The following is a 12,676-nucleotide window of genomic DNA, read 5'->3' on the forward strand; positions in this document are numbered from 1 at the left end:
TGGATCTATTTTTTCCAAGTTGTGATCCTGTCTTTTGGTCTACCGATTGGAGTATTGGACCCTTGTGGCCTGGTGTGGACATGGGCCAAGCAGTGTGCGCCTGTGTGCCTGGCTTGTTGTTGTACGTAGACATTGGCTTGAGGCTTGGGCCCATCTATAATTACATGCGGTGCCTGTGCTGGGCTGCTGGACTGGGGTCATGCAATTTTTTTACTGGGGTCCAACGTGGTGAAAAAATGCTGGGTACAAGCGCTTCTTCGTAGATCGTCGGGGTCGGCTGACCCCAACGCCAACACGTAGCTTCGCCACTGCATGCCACCCTGATGCCTTGCCATATAACCACGAGGCAAAGCCTCCCTGCGATCCTTCCTGCGCCTCCCTGCGATCCCACCCTTTTCCCCCCTGCGCCGCCGCTGGGAGTCACAAGCCCGGCTCCCTCCAGATCGCCCTGTTGCATCTATCCCTGAGTTGCCCTAGGAAGAGTCCGCGCCTTTGTCTCGCGCGCACACCCCCTGCAGCGCGGCCGCCTCTTCGCGAAGCCGTCAGATCGTGCGCCTCTCCTGCATCCCCGTCGCCTAGAAGCAAGCCATCACCGGCCACCGTCGCACAGTAGGAGTCGTGGTCAGCCATGCGCCCCTTCTGCCGCCGGGACAGAGCAGACCACCGCTGCCGAGCTTCCCCGCCGAATCCACCCCAATCCTTCATGTTTCGCCGTGGGTAAGCCCTCAAGTGGATTTCCCTCATCACCCTATCCGTTTTCCCCTACTCACTTGAGTCCCTCGTGCAAGGAATCGGCAGCAGCAATTTGAAGCACAAGAGCTCCGAAGGCCATGAACAGAAATCTATGAGTTTTCTGCAATAAGGTTCTTCTAATCTTATCTAGCTCATAGACTCTACGTTTTAGCTCCGTTTTAGTTCGATATCGTTGCTTTAGATTTGTTTTAGCACGAGCTATAGCTTAGTAGTGTAGTTGTTTCGTAGTTCGGGTTTTATAAATAAATTAAGAATCAATTTGATTAATACTTATTTAAACTAGCTGGGTTTCTAATTAAAATCTAATTAGAGTTGTACATCGGTTTTCACAATTAATGTTAATTTAATAAATAATAATAATATGTCTTTTAAATAATTTGTTTAGTTTAAACCATGGATCACAAAATTTCACGCTTAGATGTTCTCATATGTATGTTTTCTATTTAGCTAGTTAAATAGTTAACTGGTTTAATTTATACTGAAACTTGATGAATAAAATTTGACTAAGTTTTACTTTGATTTTATAAATACAAATATAATGTGAGTTATTTATAATCAAGGATATTTTTTTAAATGTCCTTCACTTGTGGTTTCTAATTAAAATAAATAAAGTTTATTTTTTTTATTTTCTTTTATAATTCAAAATCTTTAGATAGTTGTATCTTTTCGAACGTAACTCCGTTTTTCGTGTTTCTTGCGTTCTCGTAACCTTAGCAACGAGCCCTATCCTTTAGTGCATTCTTTTTAAGTCTATCTTTTGTTTTGGTGTATTGTTCTTAGTTGTATCTATTGTTTGCTTTGTATGTTGCCCGATGATTGATTCGAGTAGAAGAATCATTGTTCGAAGCTTGAAGAATCAAGAATTCCAAGTGAGCAAGAGTTGAAGAACAGTAAGAGTAGTTTTTTGTTGGTGAAAGGCAAGTGACCCTAACCATACTTCTATCTATACTTGTTTACAAGAATACTTTGTTTAATTTGAACATGGAGAACCACCCAGGAAAACAGTACAACCACAATATTATATGGCTCTGGTCTTGGCTAATTAATTAGAAACTCTAGCTTGTTACAGTCTTACCGAAAGGGCAAGAGGGGATGCATCGATGGGGAATAGCCCGGTCCTCTTGGGGTAGCGGCCTTTGCTAAGGAGCTGACCATCAGGGAGGGTTATGCTCTGCTTTGGCTTGAAACCTTAGCGGATTGTCATTTGTTAGGGAATCTTTTTAAAAGCCTCGTAGCGTCCCTATGCAATCACACGTCGAAAGTGTGATATTGTGCCTAGCTAGCACATGCGTGGTTGGGTTCAAAGTTGTTCGGAGCTTTTACGCGAATTGTGGTGAAAGTGTACAACCTCTGCAAAGTTAAAACTAACCGGTTAGCCGTGCTCACGGTCAAGAGCGGCTTGGACCCTCACATGATTAATTTAACTTAAAGATGGATATAAATCACATTCTGGTTATTTCTTGTGGCTTTGCTGAGTACCAACCATAAGTGTACTCACCCTTGCTTATTGCTGCTTAGAAGGAGAAGGTGTATAAAGATTTTGAAGATGATGCTGAGTTCTAGGCGTACGCAACCCCCAGTCGATTGTCTGTGATGTTTGAAGCCTTCGTTTCCAGGATAAGCTGTATAACTCTGATAATCTTTTAATTATTGTTTTTCTCTTTTACGTGACACTGTTACTGATTATTCACTTATAATATCTCTATATGTATAGAACTTGATCCTGACATACATATAGCTATGCATTCGGTTTTGTCCTTAAAACCGGGTGTTACACTTCGCAGAATGTGAGAAGAGGGGTGTGGTTGGCACACAAGTGTGCACCAACCACATAAATGACAAGAATACCCGAAGGGAGGGAGTCCTAGAATTAAGTCTTGAAGCTCTTTTCAAATTTATTTTATTGGAAAGTAAAGATTTATTTATTTATTTATTTATTTATGTTTCTAAAAAATAAAAAAATAGAAGACTAGAAAAAAAATATGGGTTACCTCCCGGCAGTGCTTGTTTTTGGTCAAATGCACGACCTTGGGAACCTCTTCTTGATGTTGCAGCTAGCTTGGTATTGTGGCTCCCTCCATCACCAATCTCCGGATTAAATTCATGATATCTAGCTGCAAAATGTGCACAACAAACCACAACGAGATTTGCAATATTTATGATAAACAAAATCATCCACAACCATCCTTTTGAAATTTTTCTGATGCCGGGGCATGGGATGGTTAGGCTCGGTGTGTGTGTGCTAATAGCAACAGGAGATGGAGTCTCATCGGAAGAGTATGTATCTTGTGGTCCTTCAAAGATGAAACTTCCATACTCCTTATTGACTTTCGAATCCGACATGGAGTCCACTGCCTCAAGAGTATCCATAGAGCAAACATTTTCAACATCATGCTCTAGCTTATAATACTCATGAGGTGTATCAAAGTCAATGCCTTCGATATGGAAATCCTTGGATTGCCCCTGGTCAAGAAGAAGAGATTTTTCCTTGGAGTCATAAAATGGATCAAGGCATTGATATGATTCTTCGGATTTGGAGGAACTTGGAGAGATAGAAGCTTTGAACTCGTCATCAGAAAATCCAAACTCGTCCTTCGAGAATTGGAACTCCATGTTAGGGAATGATGAATCCTCCTTTACTTGATCAGTTTTGGACAAGGATTCTTCCTCAGGTTCGGGAGTCACTACCTCAGATTCTCCATCAGCATCACTTTCTTCCTTTGGTAATGATGAGACATCACCGTACATTGTTGATTCATCGTCGTTAAACATGGACAAGAAGAAAGGTCGATGATTTTCGCTAAAGGGCTCAGGATTTGAGGTGGAAAATTTTGGTTCGAAAATCTTTTGTGGGCAGGGTGTTGGAGATTGGGCAGAAGGTTCCGCTCTTCGAGTGGGCTCTCGAGATTCTTCAGGTGGGTCTTCATATATTCCGGTATACTCAGTATTCTGAAGGATCCTATTAAGGATGGCTTTGGCTTCACTTATAGTTTTGTGCAAGAAGGACCCTCCGGAGGCCTTGTCTAAATAGGTCGCGCTATCTGTTCTAAAGCCATAGGAAAAGTGTTGTAATTGCATAGCCTCGGGTATACGCAAGTCTGGGCCAGAAGAAATCAGCTCGGTAAAACGAGCCCATGCTGCTCCTAGAGATTCTTCTTCTCGTTGCTTGAAAGTTAGAACTTCAACACGAAGGGCAACAATCTTCTTTTTGTGGAAGTAGCGGAGACAAAACTTGTCTTTCGGAATATTCCAATCACCCTCTACGCTTCCTACGGTCTGGCATGACCAGTCAACGAGAATGGGAAAAGCTTCCAATTCACGGTTTCATGGTGCATGCCTAGTATTGAAATGATAGAGCAGTTCTGCTCGAAATCACGTAGGTGAGTGTAAGGATTTTCATCCTTGCGCCCAGAAAAAGATTGTGATCGAACCATGGCTATGATGCAAGGGCGGATCTCATAGCCTGGTGTAAGGATGGGATGACGTGAAGGTGGAAGCTCACCATGACTACTACGGCTTGGAGCCGAGAAGTCGCGAAGGGTAATGGAGTCCATGGGAAAGGTGGATGATACAAGGATAAACTTGAATTGATACTAGAACAGCTACCGTTCCCCGGCAACGGCGCCAGAAAGCTTGTTGGCAGTCCTTAGCCTAACAGATTAAATCCGCAAGCATATGGATACCGATGTAGCTTTCACTTGGGAGTATTCCAGGATATCGAATCCACAAGGAACGAGAAGTGTACTGGCAATGACTCTTGTTTATCCAGGGGGTATGACGGGAGTGAAGAGGTCCAGATAAGATAGGTCGAGATAGTCTAACGTCGTATTACTAACTACTCCTGACAAGAATACTTGATTTGTACTCTAGTTACTTCGGCGGCCTAAGAGAAGGGCTTAGACAGGGGTGAGAAGGGAGCCCGACATTCCTTCGGCAACTACTGCTATGAAAACACCCGAACGTGGTGGACTACAAAGGACGGACAGGGCTGTCACCACTTGCCGCCTACCACTGCGGTTCCATGGGGTGAAACACAACCCAAGGTAACTAACCAAGTCTAGGTACCACACCTAAACTATGGAGTCACTGACTTCCGCCTCACGTTAAGGCAAGAAGAAACCCCAAATGGATAGAACTTGCTTCCCATGCGGACAAGGGATCCCGCAACTAGAGAGATCAAGTATTCCAGTACTAATAAAGCAAAAAAGAAAGTAATACTGACGAAAGAAGAGGAAATTACTCGAATCGAAGCTTCATTCCTCGGAGGCACAAAGTTAGAGAGGGGCCGACACTCCGGCTCCTCTCCAGACTCTCACCTCGCCTCTCTCCCTATTTCTAAAGATATGTGGAGCGCTACGCTTCACCTTGGACTTGCTCCAATTTACCGTGTCTTGAATGAGGGGTGAGGGGTCCCTTTTATAGTGCTGCAGAGGTCGGTTCTTCAGATCGCTGCAAAGGTACGCAGCCACTTTCTTGGCTTAAACTCCACGTGAAAGGGCGACTTGAGGGGCTGCAAAGTGCGCCACTCGAACACCGCCTTCGGATGGACGCTCCTGATGCTCTCTAGAGGTCGGTGCAAAAGGCGGTTTGTCAAACCGACTTTTCTTGGGCCGGGCAGCCTGGCTCTGGAGGGATTTCGGCCCTCCATTGCACCGACACAATCCTCTCTGGTCATAGATCCATCCTTGACGGGGTGGAAGTTTGTGCTCTGATCATGGCCCAGGATGCCTTCACTTTGGATATGGGTTCAAGCCTTCCAGGTTTAACTTGTACATTTTGAGGTTCACCCCATTGGAATGGCTTGATCTCTCCCTTTGGATGATACTGGTAAAATCTCATGCCAAGATTCCACAGAAAGTATGCTGCTTGGCCGGATTCGGGTCTTCCAGTCCAAACAGTGTATGTTTTGGGTCAATTTTGGATATGTTGTTCCTGAGATCAAATATGCACCAAAACTTGTGGAACTCGTTAGTAATAATGGTTATGGCCTATATTTCATGAAGTCAGGTGGAGCGTTGGCGGCGAAAATCACTGATATCGACCGCCAACTGTGAGTAAACTAGATCGCCATAGAAGCGATGCGCCATAAATCTTAGATCAAGTATACTCGATAAATTAGGCCGGAGGAATTTTGGACGTACCCCTTCTCTGGAGATCAAAGTGATGCAGCCCCACGTCAGGTGCCAAGTTCCACCGGTGGTAAAATAGAAACAGAACGGGAAAGTAAAGGGTGGCGATGCGTCGAGTTGTATTGATCGAGAGATGTCTTTTACAATAGCTGGGGCCTGGGCTTGACACAAAACTCGCCTAACAAGGAATATCTAAACAAAAGGAAACATTAAGATACACAGACTCTAATTTTCCTTTTGTAGAGTCCTTTGTAATAAAGCTTCCTTGACCGATTGTATCCTTCCTTGATATCAAATCATCAGCTTTCTTCCATATACTCCATACAAACTTGTGAATCATCAGTATGCATGCCTGCTCATCGCAGCTTTCTTCCATATACTCCAAACAAACTTGTGAATCATCAGTATGCATGTCTGCTCATCGCATGTGATCCCTACCGATGCATACTAGTTGCCGATGATCGCCATACTTCAGATTACATTGGATTTACTGACAAAGTCCGGTGTCAACACAAGGCCCCCCCCCCCCCCCCCCCCCCCGAGTATGAAGGCTTCGTTCTTCGAAACTTCATAAATCCATCATGAACTCCATCTGCTTGATCACTTCATGGACTCCACACCGTAGCTTTGTGATGGTGCTTTTTCATAGCCGATGTCTTTCTTCGAGTTTCTTAGCAGAATCATGTTTCCTTATGGACTACCGACACCCCCATATGACAACCATGACACTTTATAACTGGTAGCTGAATCAAGATGAAACCACAACAATGCATCCGGTAGTTAAAGCCTAGAGCACCTGACAGATGAAGGACATAGCAAATTGGAGATCGTGGCAAACTTTTCTGGTATAGGTCTTGCATAGCCGATGTTTCTCTCAAGCTTCCTCTCAGAATCTTTACACCGCTGTAGTTTATCAAATCAAATTTATTTCCCCTACTTAAATAACTTGGAAATTTTGAAAGGTTTTCAAATCAAAACATATCTTTACTCCTCAAATGACTCTCTCACAGGGGCATTGTGTTGCCTCTTTCCTTTCCATTTCTAACAAGGCCTTTTGTGGAGCTCAGGGTAGGGATGAAAAGAAAACCTATTTTGTAAGGTCAAAACCTAGATCTAACGGAGAAAAGTCATAAAATTAGATTAAGATGTGTATATGTGTGGAATTTTTCTAGATGGAACTTGTATCCTGGAGAAGTTTGAAGGACACCTGGGCCAAGAACCGAACACAGTTCCAACACAGACAAAAGCGCATGTCAGGAAAGAAAATCTCGGCCCAATTAGTGACATCACAGTGCCAAAGTGACACGCAGCCACGCGTCCATCCTGGCCCTCGCCAGGTTGCCAGCCACGCGTGCCACGAACATCGACAGACGCTACATTCGCCGCGCACTCCCAGCTTCGAAAACCGCGGCACTCCATTATTTCTACACAAAACCCGGAGACGTTCTCACCAGATCTCCGGCTTTAAAAGGTTTGAAAACTGGGAGGAAGCGAGAAACGACCTGCCTGCCGGTGCCGAGCACGAAGCAAAAGTTTAAAAATCGTCACGCACACCAACGTACGCAATCCAAATCGTGCAAGCAAGGATGCCACGTCCCACGCACAGAAACGCCGAGCATGTGGCCACTTTCTCGAGTTTCAGTGGCCTCGCACACCGTTCCGGCCGAGCACTTTCCCGTTCGGTGCGGGCCGCCGCTTTCCGCCGGTTCCCGTGGCAGCACTCGGGGCTTTCCGTGTGGTTCGCCTTCGCCACGCAACGCGGGAGGAAAGGGCATTAAAAAGGGAGCGGAGCGGGCACCGAGGCGTGCGTGCGTCGGTTTCATCGCGCACACACACGCATGACTCTGCAACTCGTCTCGAGCCTCCCCGCGCGGTGCTCCCGTCTCGCCGTTCCCCGCCTCCGAAGGTACCGGATCCTGATCCTTCTTCTTCTTCTTCTTCCTCCTCCTGTGCTCCCGAATCCGATCTCGTTTCCTCGCCGCTGTTCGTTTCCGCAGCTCCTGCAAGCTCAGTCCGCGAGCGAGCATGTCGTCGTCCTTCTCGTCGGTGCCGGAGGACGCGTCCATGGAGACGGAGGCGCCCCACGCGCCCGTCACCCGGGAGCGGAGGCTCAACCCCAGCCTGCACGAGCAGCTTCCCAAGCCATGTATCTTCCACTGCAGAACAGAACACTGTCGTTCATTCCTGCCATGATCCAGCTCAAGCATTCTGAATTTGTTCGCAGATCTCGCGCGGGCTCTGGAGGCGGTGGACCCGAGCCACCCGCAGGGGACCAGGGGGCGCGACCCCCGCGGCCTGACCGTGCTTCAGCAGCACGCCGCCTTCTTCGACCGCAACGGCGACGGCATCATCTACCCCTGGGAGACGTTTCAAGGTAGGTGTGGCCAACCCAACCGTCATCACTGATCGATCAGTCTTTCCCCTTTCAGAAAAAGATGAAGCAGTAGCGATTCAGAGTTCATGACCAGTAGTGGTCTGACGTTGCGTGAGAATAAAATCTCTAGTGTTTGCATTGCGTAGGGGCAAAAAACATTCTGTTTATGGATACTAAATACTGGCTGATTATGCTGTTTGTGATGGTGATGTTTCATGCTCGTGTCAAATTGCTGCTTTTTTCCAGGCCTCCGTGCCATAGGGTGCGGGCTCCCAGTATCGTTCTTCGGCTCTATACTGATCAACCTCCTCCTCACCTTTCCCACTCAGCAGGTAACGTTGTCAACTACTTCTCTGCACTCTGCAGATGCATGGTTCCTTTCTGAAATCTAGCTGCTTTAGCTTTGCGTGACTAGCTAGGCATCTCAATCAAGTTGCTGAGACTACTCATCCTTCAGACTTCAGTTTTTGGAAAATCTTGGGTGTCCCATCACTTTCTGTTCCTTTCTAGCTAGACTAGATTGGACATTGTTTATTTTTCATTCACATATAAAATACGGTATGTTTTCAGGTGAACTGAAAACTGTTTCTGAATGCAGGGTTGGTTGCCTTCCCCTTTGCTCCCCATCCATATCAAGAACATCTACAAGGGCAAGCATGGGAGTGATTCTGAATCCTATGATACTGAAGGGAGGTGCGTACGCCTAACTCAAATCAGTACTGTCCAAGTGCCTGATTCCAGCCACACAATTTCTGACAAGTTTTATGCCTGCTTTCTCAATGTTGCACAGGTTTGATCCATCAAAGTTCGATGCTATATTTAGCAAGTATGGCCGAACGCATCCGGATGCTTTGACGTTAGAGGAATTGTTTTCCATGCTTAAAGGAAACCGCAATATGTATGATTTCGTTGGCTGGTAAGATGAGTCTGAATTCTCGATTAGTCTTGAGTTGTTTCTGAATGTTTGATCTTATCGTTCGTTAAGAAAACTGTTTTGGCAGTTTCCTTTTCTGATGTTTGTGATCTCGTCCATGCAGGGTCGCTGCAGCCGGTGAATGGCTGTTACTCTACAGTGTGGCGAAGGATAAGGATGGCCTGTTGCAGCGGGAGACTGTCCGGGGCGCTTTCGATGGGAGCCTATTTGAGCGACTGCAAGACAACAAGAAATCCTCCTGAGTCCGGAATGAGCCCTAGGATTGCCCAGCTCAAGAAATAGGGCTGAGAGTACAAAGCTGGAACTTCGCCATTGGACTGTGCTTATAAAAGAAACGCTAAAGCATTATAGAAAATAAGAACTTGTATCGTGGAAACATCATTACCTTGTGTGCTTTGTTTATGATTTGTGTTGAACAAATTTGTGTTGTCACGCCATTTTCTCCTCCTTTCATCTCACAAAAGAAATGCCTTGTTTTTGCGAATGTTCATGCCTGAACTATGCAACATTGTGGAAATTTGAGAGTTTGAAACTGATGTAGTATTAATGTAATGGGGAAAATTCACGCCGATTTATTTATGCGTGCGGGGTTACATTCCGCTTTGTCCCTGAGCACTCCCCTTGTTGATCCATTTAGGCAAAATTAGCCAGGAGACACTCTTCAAATGTGGTTTTTTAGTGGTTTGTGGCAAAAGCCACACTTGAGGAATGTCTACCAACCAATTTTGCCATCCATTTATTTCAGCGGGGTACTGGGAACAGCCAAATAGGCCAAACTACACGCCCTGACTAGCGTACATACTCGCTCTGTCTGATAAAGAGTGTTTGATTAGAAAAATTCAGACAAATTACCGGTAGCAAGAAATGATCTTATTACCTCTAATTAACTATAGCAAATGATCTTATTATCCCTAGTTAATTATAACAAGTTGTGATTTAAAACTACACTGTTTATTTGTTCCAAGATCTTTAATAAATACAAATGTATTGGAGATAGAAAAATAGTATCTACTTAAGTATTTAATTGGCTCCATACCTTTCTCTACATAATAGTTTCATGATATTTGATATTGCTTTAATTAGATGAACTTTATTATAATTTAAAGGAATACTCTTTATGAAACAAAATTTGAATGCCAAACGATACTCTTTGTGGTACGAAGGAAGTACGTGCAAACTTAAATTCACACAAAAACTATATATAAAAACAGGTAACCCATATTGATAGCTTTGTTGTGCTTTTACTATCAATCTTCAAAAATAGATCCTACTTAATTATATTTATTTATTTTTTTCTTGAGATAATTTTATTTTCTCAAGAACATTTGTCTGGAATAATTTCTTTTTTCATAACTATTTTGTTTTGTTTATAATCATTTTCATTTCTTCTTAGAATAAATTTTATTTTTATGGAATAATTGTATTTGTTCTGCAACAATTTCTACTTTACTGAAGGTGGAACAATTGTCCCATCTCTTCACCAACAAATTATTTTACTTAGTAAAATTTATTGTGAATATAATGGTGCAACTAAAACTTATTTTAACCGGATTTTCCCATTTTGAATTTAGATTGCAATGGTTAACCAACCTTACGTCTCTTCCTCTGTTACATGGGCTTGCACAGGAGTGGACCGGCCTCCTTCTGCAGTTCTGCACTTCTATTACGTACAAGAACGCGTTCTTTGTTAACATTACCACTGGTTTTCCATTATGTTTGCGTTTGCGATACAATATCTGAACCAAACAACACCATTTACCTTTTTTCTATCCCAACCAAATGGTGTATCTTATTGAGTTTCCCTAATTTGTGATTTATTTGCACAAAACACGTTAATTATTCAAGTCAATATTGAGCTGATATCCCTTCCGAACTTTTTTACAATGCTTGGGGAGCGCGATTCCATTTGGACGCGCGAGCGTTGGTTGCCATACTGGCGCTCCATTTTTGACCGTGTCCGCCTAGCTCGCATGCATGTCACATGTGGATGCCCACCTGATGCTTATTTTAATTTTTCCATTTCCTTTCTCCACGTGAACACAAAAGCAGAGCATCCAGACCAAGCGGTGTTGCTGTACAGAAGTAGCAACATTATGCAGTGACCTCGGTAACCAGAGCGTGGGTTTGGGCACGCTTTTTCTTTTTTTCTTTCCTTATTAGATTTTCTGTGCTTAATATTTTTACTTTGTAACTTTTTCTCGTAAATATTTGTGAACAACTTATGAACATAATTTTTGTTTTCATACAATGTGTGCATACAATTTATATAAATGTTTTTTGCATAACTTATGAACAAGAATCTATGTGCATAATTTTTGCAGGGCATGTATGCACATAATTTTTGTATCATACAGTTTATACAAATATTTTCATGATTTCATGCATAACTTAAGTATATCGAGAATTGTACTCAAAAGTTGTATGATGAATTTGTGCGTTAAAAGATTGTGCAATAAATCTTTCTCATAAAAGATTGTGCAAAAAAGTTGTCCTTCACAAGTTATTTGAAAAAAAAAACTATGTACCAAAATTGTATGTATTGTAAAATTGTGCTAAAAAGTTATTTTTCATGAAGTTGAAGAAAGAATTATACATAAAAATTATGTGTACTGTAAAAGTTGTAAAAGTTATGATGAGATTTTATATTTCAGAACATGTGTGTTATAACTTATGCACAAAATTATATTTACAAGTTATAACTTTTCAAAGAAAGAAAATTATGGAACAAAAATCTTTCCCAACGCGCACTGGAATTTGCTCCTGGTGGCGCGCACACTGATTAGCATCTGCCCTCGTGGACGCAGAAGCTGGGAAAGAGAATGACACAGTATCCAAAAAAGGAAACTTTAGGGTTGTCCGAAATCGATAGCTGGTTGGCTTCCTGGGGCGCGCGCAAACTAGCATACCCCTTTGGGGAGGCATTAGGAGGCATTTCATGTGTTTATGATTTTGTGGGCCCATATGAGGGAAGGCGTTAGGAGGCATCAATGAAGAGACATCGGGAGGTGTTAGTTGTGTCTAAGATCGGTGGGCTCATAGGTGCTCTATGCCTCCTGATGCCTCCAAAATTAATAGGAATAAGAAATCCATAGAAATTTCTTTTTCATATTTTTTTTTCAATCAACGGTATCATAGTAATTTCATAATTATAGAAATAATATTTTGAATAGTATAGTTAGGGTGTATGGTTTAAGTACTATATTGTGATGAATATTTATTTTAAAAATATTATCGTATTCATCTTGTTAGGTTCCCGTCGCCCTTGTCCTCACTGGCTGACATCGAGACGCCCTCCAGGCCCCAGTCGCCGACCGCCTCCACGTGCTCTCCGCCCATGCCCCCACCTCATCCTCCCCCCTCTCCCTCCCCTTCCTCTCCAAGCTCCTGGACGCCGTCCTCTCCTCCGACGCCATGCTCGCCGTCGGCGCCGTTGCCGCGGCGCTCGCTAGGCCGCCCGTCGACTGCCTCGCCGCCGACCTCCTCGAT

The 12,676-nt window shown here is 43.7% G+C and overlaps 1 protein-coding gene and 1 long non-coding RNA gene across 2 annotated transcripts; both read left to right on the forward strand.

Moving 5' to 3' along the window:
- Nucleotides 1-316: 316 nt before the first annotated feature.
- On the forward strand, nucleotides 317-2,024 carry LOC120680237. Its single transcript, XR_005677557.1, has 3 exons — nucleotides 317-717; nucleotides 789-863; nucleotides 1,583-2,024. It is a non-coding gene; the product is annotated as an uncharacterized LOC120680237 (long non-coding RNA).
- Nucleotides 2,025-6,454: 4,430 nt separating this feature from the next.
- On the forward strand, nucleotides 6,455-9,674 carry LOC120679948 (peroxygenase-like). Its single transcript, XM_039961607.1, has 7 exons — nucleotides 6,455-7,788; nucleotides 7,880-8,028; nucleotides 8,107-8,256; nucleotides 8,503-8,588; nucleotides 8,855-8,949; nucleotides 9,047-9,172; nucleotides 9,294-9,674. The coding sequence occupies exons 1-7, from the start codon at nucleotides 7,721-7,723 to the stop codon at nucleotides 9,430-9,432; spliced, it is 813 nt and encodes a 270-aa protein (XP_039817541.1). The 5' UTR covers nucleotides 6,455-7,720; the 3' UTR covers nucleotides 9,433-9,674.
- The last annotated feature ends 3,002 nt before the right edge of the window (nucleotides 9,675-12,676 follow it).

The sequence above is a fragment of the Panicum virgatum genome, chromosome 6N, assembly GCF_016808335.1.
Source record: "Panicum virgatum strain AP13 chromosome 6N, P.virgatum_v5, whole genome shotgun sequence".
NCBI lineage: Eukaryota > Viridiplantae > Streptophyta > Magnoliopsida > Poales > Poaceae > Panicum > Panicum virgatum.